This window comes from Phalangium opilio, unplaced genomic scaffold (genome assembly GCF_054372755.1).
Source record: "Phalangium opilio isolate 3A_F unplaced genomic scaffold, DU_Popi_V2 ptg000329l_1, whole genome shotgun sequence".
In the NCBI taxonomy this organism is placed as follows: domain Eukaryota; kingdom Metazoa; phylum Arthropoda; class Arachnida; order Opiliones; family Phalangiidae; genus Phalangium; species Phalangium opilio.
In genome coordinates this window covers 6,695,294-6,708,319 of record NW_028324226.1, presented here as the reverse complement: position 1 = coordinate 6,708,319, position 13,026 = coordinate 6,695,294, and the positions used below count along the sequence as shown (strand labels likewise).

The 13,026-nt window shown below is 36.2% G+C and overlaps 1 protein-coding gene across 1 annotated transcript; it reads left to right on the top strand.

Annotated features, from left to right (window-relative positions):
- Nucleotides 1-2,855: 2,855 nt before the first annotated feature.
- LOC149610584 (carcinine transporter-like) lies at nucleotides 2,856-11,520 on the top strand. The gene is made up of 8 exons (XM_089859555.1): nucleotides 2,856-3,305; nucleotides 4,349-4,452; nucleotides 6,975-7,129; nucleotides 7,392-7,759; nucleotides 8,223-8,335; nucleotides 8,680-9,076; nucleotides 9,200-9,363; nucleotides 10,008-11,520. Exons 1-8 carry the CDS (start codon nucleotides 2,856-2,858, stop codon nucleotides 10,129-10,131), a joined length of 1,875 nt encoding a protein of 624 aa, XP_089715681.1. The 3' UTR covers nucleotides 10,132-11,520.
- Nucleotides 11,521-13,026: the final 1,506 nt, after the last annotated feature.

The window sequence follows — 13,026 nt, the reverse complement described above, 5'->3', positions numbered from 1 at the left end:
CCACGTCATACCAGCAGTCACGTTTCTTTCGTTCGCAATCATCCACGATATTGTACTTGAGGTCGAACAAGGAGAGAATCAGACGACTGATAACTAGATAACTATCAGGTCGGCTATCTCTTTATTCTTGAGAAAAATGTTCGTATTTTAAGCCGCGCTTTGCGTCGTTTTCTTCCAAACTATAATATCTCAAGAAGATCCTTACGTCATTATCGTAATTCTTTAAGTAGACTCCCTGGCCTTGTCAACAGTACTAGACATGGAGTAAGTAACCGAGGAGGTATAATGGTATAATTGACAGGAATTGACACCCTGTTTTCACAGACTATGAGAACTTTGGCTCCTTAATCTAACAAGGCCGGTAAATTCTGATGTTTTAGGGGAGACTCTAGGCTCTGTAGTACCTAACTTTTAAGCTAGTTGGCGTTGTTCATCTTTTTAACCAAAGAGCATAGTCGACTCGATCACGCGCGATCTAGTGAGCTATGCAAGGAGAAAAGAGCAGGCATCGAAATCTTGGAAGAGGGAAATTTCCCTAGCATGGGTACAGCGACTTTTACCCTCCAGTATAACCGATCTTTTCTCCAAGGTCCCAAGGACCAGTGTCCCTTACCCAATGTATTTAAGTTTAAATTAATAAAGTAGTCCTTGGGACCAGTGAGGCTCGGGGATTGAATTAAAAAAGTGGTCCAACGAATTAATAAAGTGGTTTTTTGACTTTTAAACTTGTCCTATTACGAAGTCTGGAAAAAAGGTAAGATGGAGCGGTCTCCCAGGGCCAGTGTAGGAGACAATGATGGTCTTTATGGCTGCCAGAACCGTAGTAAGACTTTGGGAGGCTGTGTCGTACTACTCGCCCACCCTTTACGTTCTATCGACACATCATAGCCTTGAGAGAACAAGTCACCAAGATGTTGTTTCCAAAGTAACTGCCGGTAGAAAATTAACTGTATTTCACTCTTCCCTTTTAATTAGTCCAAGAGCTTTTGAATTATGTTCGTAGTTCTCCGTGGTTTTATCTCTATTCAGCATATATAAAAATAAATGTCCGATATTTTCGTCAGTACGCATTTAGGCCTGATTGGCGTAACTAGAGGGTCAAGATTAAATTATTATTATAATTTCGCAATTAAATTCTGGCTCGAGGACGAAAAACAATCTACTTGTAATTGTATATAAAAAGGCTAATCCAGTTACATCCAGATTTATTTTACGAGCCGTCACTTGTCAGTAATCAAAGAGTGCATAGATAACGTATTTAATCAAAATTATTAAGCTAAGACAGCGTTTTAGCCTACTCGTTTTAAATAACTCTAAATTATTCGCGAATCAAGACGTACTTTTGATTTTCACTCATCTTTCACAACTTTCCAGCGAAGGTATAGAATTTTTACCTTAATTAATTATTGCCTTACATTAGTTAAACCATATGGTTTAACCTAATTATTTAGCTATTTATTGGAAAAAAAGTTATTTAACCTTGAAGTTAGAAATTGGCCTTTTACTTCTAAAAATTTTGTTCTTGCGTAGAAGTGGAAATGGGAAATTGCCGTAATTTATAGAAACGGAGAAAATGACCTATTAAAATTAGGGGAAGATTAATGTAGCGTTTTGTGGTTAATTTATAGTTTATTTTATTTAGTAACAGCTATGTCTTGTATTCAAAAATGTTTTTGGCAATAAAAATTATCTTAATTCATTGGCAATATACTGCTAAAGTTATGATAGTATATAAATAAATCGGTAATTTATAGCGGTATTTAGTAAATGGCTACAGTATTTTAATGAAATATATAACAAATAGCTGTATTTTTCTAAGATATATAACAAATAGCTGTAGTTTTTTTTGAGATATACAACAAAAAGCTGCATTTTTCCAAGAAATACACAATAAATAGCTGCATTTTTCTGAAATATACAAAAAATAGCTGTATTTTTTCTGAGATATACAACAAATAGCTGCATTTTTCTAAGATATATACAATAAATAGCTGCATTTTTCTAAGATATATACAATAAATAGCTGCATTTTTCTGAGATATACAAAAATAGCTGTATTTTTTTCTGAGATATACAAAAAATAGCTGTATTTGTTTTTAATTTAACATTCTAGTCGCTTGATTCTAGAGAGAACGAAGCTAGCAACGTCTTAATAATGATAAGCATTATTAGGCCCCATAACTGTTGGGAATACGTTAAAAGTTTATACAAAAACAATTAGCACAAGTCATCCATTTTGCCAATAGTGTAGATTTTGGTGTCAATCGGAGCGATAACCGATAATTAGTGTTGTAAGACAGAAAAATAAGTAAATGGTTGGATTTAAACCACAGTTCATCATAGATTAATTTTGTAACCTAGTATATTCTACATGTGGTTCAATTTGGGCTTTGTATCTAGTACACTACTATGCAAAATAGAAGCGGTATTAAATGAATTAAGCAATGTATTTATCAGTACGGGAAACTTTCCAAGCTCGAAATGTTTCGTTGTTTTGTCGCTGTCTCATTCAATCCCACTCTCTCCTATACCCACTCTTCGTTTGACACTCTCTCAGAGTCCCAGGGTTCCAGCATCCCCTGGCTTCAACAGCGAAATAGCAAAGCAGGGCTCATTTCCAACAAATCTTTTTTTCTTCTGTGTTTTCTCCTAATCCTCTGTGGTTTAAATTTTTCCACGGAAAGAGTTGAAACGTAATTGATGCGACAGTACGTTGTTCTAGGTCTTCCCCAAATCCCAATGAGTTAGGCTAGAAGTTTAACTATTTTGTCCGCGACAAATATGCAATAAAAAAAGAAAGGTTACGTTGTCGAGTTTTCATCAATTTTGTCTGACAATTTACAGCTAGAGACACGATGGATTTCGAAGATCTCTTGTCAGAAGTCGGCGATTTCGGCAAATATCAGAAGAAGTTAATCGCGTTGTTTATGGTTCCTACCACGTTGATCTCGGCTATGTACGTCATGAATGTCATATTCATGGTGGCCGTTCCTGACCATTGGTGTAACGTACCACATTTATTGGACAATACCAATTTGACAATGGATCAGATGAAATTTCTCAGCTTGCCAAAAATTGTCAAAAATGGCGAGGAACGATATAGTCGATGTAAAATGTACGATATTGATTACGAAGAAGTAGTCCGCAACTTGACCCAAGGAGATGGTGGTGATCTTGATAGTATCCTCAAGGCTATTTCGCCTAATTCTTTGACTCAGTCAGTACGAGATGAAATGCCCACTGTCCAGTGTATCAATGGATGGTCTTATGACCATTCTCTGTACGAATCCAACGCAGTTACAAAAGTAAGACTGTTTTTATTATGAGTTCAATAAATTTTCCATGAATATTCAGCTTGTGTTACAAACAAAAGCTGGGCTTTACAAATTCGCTTAATATTATACATGGTGTTAGAAACAGGACTAAAATACGGTGGGTTCTATGGGCAATTTCGAGTCGAAAATGTTCTTTGACGCATTTACAAGTTACGATTTGAGTGTTTTAGGGATAACCCCTTAATTAAGTTAGAATTTTCTTTTCCTTTTCTTAGTTAAATTTAAGGGGTCATTCGTAAAACTCTCCATTAATAACTTGTTAACTTTGTCACTTTTGGCAAAATGCCATAGAAGTTTCACGTGCGATTCAAAATGAAAAAAGTTTTGAAATTAAGTTTTATCTTTGAAATTAAAATTTTAATTTTTGGTAAATCTCTATGACCAATCGGAGTTTTTTTATTAAGGTTATAGTAGAAATTAGACTGCGGTTTTTTGAATCTCTTGTTGGTGATTAAAATCTCTGTTCACTAGAAGAGAGCTTGAAAAACAAAATATTGCAAAGTTCTAAATAGCCACGAAGTTGGTTTCACAAATTAACTCGAAATTTTTCAAAAAAAGAAATTTTATAAACATATTAAATTGAGTTCGCACGTGCTATCTAAAAGCATTATAATAGTGGATAATATGTTTCATTTTAACAGTTGTGGTAGTGTTTAGGATTCGCTAAAGTTTTGGAACAACATTATTATGGAAATCATAAGTTTATAAGATATGTTCCATAAGTATGACACTACCCATACTTCGTAACGCTAGAGACTTACTGAGAGCTAGTTCGAGAACGACTCGAGAATTGACTACACCCGGTTAATTTTGCAGTCCATCTTCTTATTTGGTCTGTACTAAACCTTTGATAGCGCCTCACCAGGCGTCGCTTTACTAGAATCTATGACCCACGTTTTCACTTGATGACAAGCTCTCAGTATCCAGTGACAAACTTATGGAACATATCTTATAAACTTTATATGGAAATAAACAATATTCTAAAATAGTTTTTTTCGTTTCTTTAATTATAGTGGGACCTGGTTTGCAATGACGATCAACTTCCGAGTTTGATTCTGACGTTGGCCAACGTGGGAAGCGTTGTTGGCACCCTTATTTTTGGATTCCTATCTGATAGGTGATATATTTAATTAAAGCTAAAGAGTTAAAAATACATTCCATATCGTGTTTGTTTCGTAGTATCGTTTAAGAAATGATTTATCCAAAAAAGATTGGGCCTCTTGTCGGTCTCTTCTCCAGTTTCCCAAAGGATGATAAGAGGATAGAATGAAGCAATATAGAGAAAGGCAGATATACTAATGCCATACGTTTATAATATAGGTTCCATAAGTATAACACTATGCCTATAGACTTACAGCTCGAGCTAGTTTGAGAATGACTACACTCGGTTTTGCAGTCCATCTTCCTATTTAGTCTCTACTAAGCCTTTGACAACGCCACACCAATCAGGGCCGGAAATAAGCACAGGACACTGGACATTGTCCAATAAAATTTTAAAATGTCCAATAATTTTATAAAACACTAAAGGGGTAACCGAGGGTAACAGGACATTTTGACCAATAAATTTTCCGAAGTTTTGATGAAGGTGGGACACTATTTTCCCACACTTCAGTGGACAATGTCCTATAAATTTTCAAGTCAACGGGGGCGTCACTGGACACATGTCCTATAAGAATCTTTTCTTATTTCCCGCTCTGCCCACCATACGAGTTCACCTGACAAGCTCTCAGTAGCCAGTGACAAACTTATGGAACATATCTTATGAACTTATGCTAATATCTTTAACACTTATATTTCTTTATCCCCGCCTTTCACTCTATTGCGTCTAATTTTCTAGATAAACTATAATTTTGTTATTCAAGTTTGCATTTAGGTTTTATTTTTTTTTTCCAAAGTCGTAATGGAAAATTTTCTCTAATTTATTTCGTATTTTGTCAGGCAAACTAAAAGTTCGTTGAACGATTTTGTTTGTAGAAATCTTTTTCTGGGACTTACGCGTTGACGAGGACCTAATTTCGGTAGACGAGTCGTCTAATATAGAGAAGGAAGATTGAGATTAAGTTATTTTTAGCTCTTTATTCGGAACACACCGGTTTCAAAGATACATTGCACTATCATACTATACCTGAATGCTTCCGAAGCGATGAGTTAAGGTCTTGCGTAACCCATAAACAGATAAGGGTTTTTAAAGGGAGAATGAAATGGGTAGACAAGTATTTTTATTGGAATGATTTTGATTTTGGTTTTATTAGTATAAATCGATAAAAAAATGTTATTTGTCCCTTTCATCCCACAGGATGTTTTTGATAAATCTCCCATAAATTAAGGGGGTGTTCCTTGAGTGCACGATTTTGAGTCGAAAAAGGTCTATGACATTTTGCCGTCTGGGCCCTATCTACTTTTGGTCTGGGTCACTGTTTTCAAGTTAAAATAGGAGTATTTTATGGATGACCCCTTAAATTTAATTAAGAAACTCAAAGACAATTATTTCAAATTTAATTAAGGAGGTCATCCCTAAAACATAATACAACAATCATAGCTCGAAAACGGTGGCCCGGACGTCCAAATGTCATAGAACAATTTCGACTCAAAATTGCCCAAAGAACATCCCCTAAATTTATGCCAGACTTATCAGAAACACCCTGTATAGAGATGTGCAATATTTTTAATTATGTTTGGAGTAAAAAAAATAAATAACCAATTTGTAATGTTGGTTCTGAGCACCAAAAAACAACACAAAATACTTCATAAAAATTATTCGTAATTACTTGTAATTAAACGGTGATTTAACCATTATATTAGCGACAAAGCACCGAAGGGTTTTGTCAAATGATTTTTCGCGCTTTTATAGACTATTTCATTAATTTCTTGAGAGAAACCAACGCACAGGGGAAAGCCGCCACCTTGGGTAACTTATTTCCCTGAGTTCACTACACACGGAAGGCTAGGCGACTCGCACTGCCTCTGGCGGTGCTTCTATTCGCGTTGGAAATAACCTATGATGGTGGCCTGACCCTTTCTGTGGTATTTAATTACTTCTCTCCAGGAAAACCTCAAATTACTCTAAATTACAGACCAAAGGGTAATTTAATTTTTCTTAAAATTTAAGAAAGTAGTTTACCAATTTAAAAAATTACTCTGATTCAATCAAGCGCAAAAATCACCCAATAATTATTATATGGTCCAACTTACACTATACTTATATAGCGACGCTAAATACAATTAAAAGATGACAGCAATCAAATAGCGCCTTATCTCTAGTACCGCAATCATTTAATATTGACGACGAAATCGCGTCTTGATCAATCTTGAAGCGCCTGCCAACAAAAAATTTATTTTCTCGAAGCAATCCTATTAGTATTGTCGTTGGCTTCAAGTCAAAAAACTGATTTCAAGGTCCCCACGATGTCTTCTAAGTTTGAACAGAGTTGTGTATAATTTGTTTTACTCAAAATTGTCTTCCTGATTCGAGAACTTTAGTTTCTTGTTAATTAGTTTCTTAAGTAAAATCTTAGCACCATCGCCAAATATTTCAGGGGCATTCCTCGCGTTCCTTATCTCCTTGAGGTTGAAGGTGACAGATGTCAAGCGTTGTTCATTACCAAAGGCTTATAACACTTCTTTTTCTTTCAATTATAGAATTGGTCGTCGAACTGCGTTCTTTTTAAACGCGGGTGTTGTGGCCGTTGCTGGTACTTTGTCAATCTTAGCACCGAACTTCACCATCTTTGCCATCCTAAGAACCATAACAGGAGCTTCGTTGCCCGCAAACTTTCAGTTACCCTTCATAATTGGTAATTAAAATAAGCTATAAACAATTAATTATATTATGAACGGAGGACATGCCAGTCTTTACACAGGGTGTTTCTGATAAGTCTGCCATAAATGAAGGGGGGTGTTCTTTGGCCGATTTTGAGTCGAAAATATTCTATGACATTTTGCAAAAGAGGAGAGAGAGAGGGAGATAGAAACGCCACTGTTTTCGAGTTATGATTAGAGTCTTTTAGGGATGTAAACTCTCTCGACCAATGGCGTTACTTCTTAACAACCCGGCGTAAACGCTGCGAGACTCCCTCAACTATGTTGGAGTTAAGCTAACATTACTGTTGAACCTTTGTTTCCCTACAGTTGTCGAACAAGTTGGCGCAAAGCCTCGCTCAAGACTAGTATGTCTTTCATGGGTTCTCTGGACGCTCGGAGGATGTCTCTTAGCCTTGACTGCGTACCTACTTCCAAATTTTACGTCTTTCGGACTGGTCACTACGATGCCCATTGTTTTGGCTTTCGGATACTGGTGGTATTTGCCATCATCCCCTCGTCTTCAACTGACCCAAGGAAAGTTCGAGGAGGCGGCCGAAGGTATCAGAAGGATCGCTAGAGAGAATGGTACAAGCGTTCCTAGCGATTTGTTATCCAAGTTACAGGTAAGACCATTAACAACAGGTTGAGCAACTGAATAGTACAGTGGTATTAGTCTGTTTGTACGTCCCGGGGCCGAGTGTCTCGTTTGCTTACGGAGTATTTGCACTAGAAGTATGTGGTCATATGATCAGTCACCATTTGTAGAGTGACTTCTCGGCTAAGGTTGATTTTAGTACCTGTTTTAATCATCTTTTGACTCTAAAAAGTTGGAGTGACGACATTAGCTTGAATAATGGCTTTGCCAAGTCTCTGATTTTTCAGTACCTTTAGGCTCGATCCATGTAATGAAATTTAATATAAACGCTCTTCTGAGTAGTTATAGTTTGATCATGGTCCGAGATAGAACTCGAGACCTTTTGATAGGCGAAAGAACTACAGCCACAGTAGCACCCATTGTGCAAGAACAATTTCTATTTTGAAAAAAAACTATATCATTTATCCTTAAATTCTTTGCTTTAACTTTAGAAAATCGGACAAACTTTGGAGGACCAAACGAAGGAGGAAAAATCTCATTCTTTTCGTGATTTCTTCCGTTATCCTCAACTTCGTAAAAAATTACTGGTCGTCACAATCAACTGGTGAGTGATAAACCTTTATTCTAATTATAATCATCATAAGTATATAATATATGTTTAATAAGTATGACGCTACGTATACTTCGTAATGCTTGAGACTTACTGAGAGCTAGTTCGAGAACGAAGCGAGAATTGACTACACGCGTTTTTGCAGTACATCTTCCTATTTAGTCTGTACCTGACAGCGACTCACTAGGCGTCGCTTTACGAGAACCTATGATGTTTAACCTACGTCACTTCATGACAAGCTCTCAGTAACCAGTGACAAACTTATGGAACATATCTTATGAACTTATTATCTTTGATTAAAATAAATCTTCAACTTAATTATATTATTTTCAATTCAGGGCTGCAATTTCTGTTGCATATTTTGGGCTAATTATGAACGTATCAAACCTCGGAGGGGATGATTTCCGAAATTACTTTTATCTATCGGTTGTCGAGTTGCCTTCCTTCTTCTTGGCGTGTTACTTGATGGATAAATGGGGTAGACGATGGACCAATACCACCTTCGTCTTATTAGCTGGAGTGTCCTGTTTCGCCGCGGTTTTCTTACCAGGAGCCGGTGGTACAACGCAAATAGTCGCGTCTTTGATTGGCAAGTTTGGTTCGGCAGCCGCATTCATGGTCGTCTACCAACAAGCTGCCGAATTGTACCCAACACCAGTTCGATCTTTGGGAATGAGTATCGGTTCCATGGTCTCCTCATTGGCCATCATAATTATGCCTTATGTCATATACTTGGTAAATATTATTAATTTCACTGCCTTAACCTATATGTTAGAGGCAACATGAGTTCTATGCATTTTTCAGTAACACTGTCCTAGGGTTTAAATTTGTCTTAATTGAATTTTTTTTTTAATTTAGGGAGTGTATAATTCGGGAATTCCATTCATGATTTTGAGCTGCATTTGTCTTTTGGCCGGTTCAATATCACCTTTGGTTCCTGAAACACTGCACGAGCATTTACCACAGAGTATCGACGACTCAGAAAAGTTCGGGTCAAAACAGAAATTCTTTTCCTGCGCAAGGTACGAAAATCATCGAAATTATGAAGCATTCCATAAATTACTTCACCTTTTCTCGCGATTTTTGGACATTTCCTAATCCCTACTTTGTTATGGCAACATATGTCACATTGATATGGGCCCCTTAAAAATTACTCCACGATTTACCTAATAGAAACAATCGCTTGGGAAAATTCTCTTGAAAAACGAGAGATCTCTCTTCAAAGCGAAGAGGAGTCTACTTCCGCGGCTAGGATACGATAATCAGGGTTGAATGGTTTGATTCACTAAAGAAGGATTTAAGGTTTCATCAGGTGGTGGTTCTGAGAACACGGGGTAGCCGACAAGACCAGTATTCCATTAAACGTTGACGTCAAGCATTAGATATTAAAGGGGTTAAATTCAGTCTCCTGGCTGACAGATTTTGAATAAACCACCCCGGAATGCGACGTAACATACATATGCTTGGGATATAGAACGTCGTGCCACAAGTATTTAGAAAATGCGTCTCCACCTTAGAATTTAATGTCCCTTTAATTTAGAGAGAACAAAGCAATAAATTCGAAAGTATCCATTATCACGTTGCGAGATAGAAATCTTAAAATGATTGCATTTTATGGGAGTATCTATTTCAGATATGTTTTTCAATTATTGTTATTGTATTATAGGAAAAGGACAAGCACCATTTGCAGCAGTTTCGAGACGACCGTGGATAGTCGCTGTCAAATTACAGCTGATCAACTGGAACGAATGTTGACGGAACAAAGTGACAAGCAATTATCCGATCTGTGATCTTCCATTCTCCGCGAGGGAGAGAGTGTGCGTGGGAGGGTTACAATTTGGATTTATTGTCTTCTTAATTCCTACTGTGTATCAGCTTCCGCGTGTATACAGTTGTTTTCGCGACAACGCAATTCATTTTTGATATTTTTTTAATAGTTTTTCTATGAAAGGCAAAACGAACAATTATTGGACGGTACGAGATGTATCGCCAACAATTTTTTTATTACCAACTGAGTTTTTACTTGATTTAAAGTCTAATTATATTGGTACGTCATCGAAATAATATTTCTGATATGCTATATGGTATGGCTTAACACGCGAGTTGAGCAGTGCAACGTCGGAAGCACGAGTTAGTATTGATACTAATGAGAATATTAATGAAGGTGGGATAGAATTTAATTACATGGGTATTTATTAATGCTTCAACTTCAAAGTACAACCAGAAGGGGATAATAGAAGAAGGATGACACTCAGTATCCTCTTAATACTTCGGTTATGTAACATGATTCTTCCCAGGTTAACCCTTTTTGTTTGCTCTCCCTCTCTTTAAACTTGAGATGGCATCGCACTGTGGGGTGAATTCTATAACTGTTTGGTACTAAATCCCCAGCAATCAACCCATAGACCTCGTCTTGACGTGGGACAAAAATCCACGAGCGCGCCTTGGCAAATAGATAAGCGTTAATAGAGTAATGATAAGGGAACTATTTATCGTGTATGTGATTCGGTTTAGTAACCTTGCTCCAAATGTTCTAATGTTGGGAAGAATCATGTTACAATTAAACCGCTTTGTGTTACACTTCTCTCGAAGAGAAGCATTATACACTTCTGGTACAACTGGGACGTCTAACGTTCGAAGTTAGAGTTAGCAAGAGTCGATAATTTAAAGCGTAATTCTTACGATGCTCTCTACTAAATCATCTGAAAGTCCCATAAGTCCCTCACAATGGTTAGATTCATAGCCTAAAGGTGTTGATGCCTCTCCTGAAAAGAATAAGAAGAGCTCTAAAAATGGTGTACAGTTTACAAGTACTCGGCAAACACACCGTCAATTCGCAAATTAAAGATTAAAGGTCGAGATTGTGGTAGGCCTAATTCTTTATCAATTATTGTCTAATATAGTAATTTATTCAATTCACCGCATAGACCAAAGAATAGAAAAAACTTTGTATTTTGCTCGATAAAACTGATCTACGGCCATGGAAATAACCCATAAAAATGTATAATTCTAAATCTGAAAAAAAAATGTGATTTCGCTTGTTCAGTTTGTATGTACAGTTGGTTAAAATTTTTTACTCATCGGGGCAAACCGATAAAGCAAATTCGGCTGTATTTTTCTACGTTAAATTATAATAATAAAGAACGGCTTATGTAAAAGTTTGCCGAATCGCCAATCAAGCCAAGAAAAACATCTCGTTCGTAGCTTAGAATCTACATCTACACGTTGATGACTTCATTTGGTCAGACCTTACCCTATACCGTTGTATTGTAACCCTTGCAATTCAAGTTTAAATGCAGTGTACTATATTATTCCAGAACTTAAATACCAGTCACCCAAAATTTGTTTATAAATAGTTCATGGCTGACTAAAGATACGTCAAGTAATCGGACATAATCCTACCAGAGACACCGGGACTCGCGCGCGTCAAGGGACCCAAGACTCTCTGAGTAATAGCAACTCTGTCAGTTTTACAGCATCGAACATAATGCGTAAAATAGCTTAATCTGCCATTACGCTACAGTCCCCAATGATTGTGGGATTAACCACAAGTTACGTACTGTTTGAAACACGTCGGAAAAATGCCTTCATTTACATAAGGTTTCACATCGTTTAATCAGTAAGTTGATATTTTTTTAAATAAAAATAAAAATTGCTAAGATGGTTTTTCACCGGTCACGATAAATTAAACTGGTTGGTGTAATCAATTCAATGTTTAGTTGTGAATTAAACAAATATCATTGTTCTTATCCCTAAGTGAATTTATCCAAGTATCTCATGGATATTGAACTCGCAGCTCGCGCACCGCCATAATTGCAGACTTGGGTCGGTTTTTTAAAAAATTTGAAATTAAAGAGTTTATTGTCCTTTTAAAGAACTTGGTTTAAACATGACGATATCGAAAAAAAATGTTATGAGCTACTCAAACCGAGGGTGCTATGGGTTTGCAATTGTCATGATATCAACTAGATATCTAAATTCACGAGTCTTATCAGAACCAGAAGTTATTTGATCTTAGGTGAACATATGAAGTTCAATCTCGAAAATCATCAATATATTAAAAAGAATTATTTTGAAGTCTTGAAATGTCTCGAGAATTTATTGAAATCAAAGATTGAATTGGGACTTCTATTAGCTCTCAACGATTTTCAGTCCATTTAATTCTCTTTATAAGGCCGAATTGTCAACCTAATTGTCACATTTTGAGAGAAAATAAAATGCAAACGCGTACTATTTTTAAAATGATACGCATGTTTCATGTTAAAATATTTTACTGAAGTAATTTTGGTGAAAAAAAGTAAGATAAGAATTTTTTAAAAATAATTGATGTTTTATAATCATGTCTTCAAAAGTGAAAATTTGAATATCTGTTACTTTAGACAATTAATTTTCTACACTTATCTTTTACACTTTCCGGTCTTTGTCTAAAATGACAGTTTTGATTAATAAACTGATGAAATCATGTAGAGTCCCAAAAGGAAACGATTCACAGCAGAATTTTATCGGTCCTCCACTCTGCGAACATTTCCTCTTTTAAAATTAATTTCATACATTTACGCTTTTCTCTCATCTATCTCTAATGATAATATAGTTCTTGTCTCTCGATCTGTTTAGACAGCGGCATCAGGATTTTTTGCAACGAAGTACGAGTAACTTTCATACTTGTTAAGTCTATTGTTTCGTCC

Bases quoted from the DNA above. Each gene is read 5' to 3' on its own strand.
- LOC149610584 (XM_089859555.1), top strand. From the start codon at position 2,856: ATGGATTTCGAAGATCTCTTGTCAGAAGTCGGCGATTTCGGCAAATAT. The intron at 4,453-6,974 runs GTGATATATTTA...TTTCAATTATAG, and splicing joins TTTGGATTCCTATCTGATAG to AATTGGTCGTCGAACTGCGT. The intron at 8,336-8,679 runs GTGAGTGATAAA...TTTTCAATTCAG, and splicing joins CTGGTCGTCACAATCAACTG to GGCTGCAATTTCTGTTGCAT.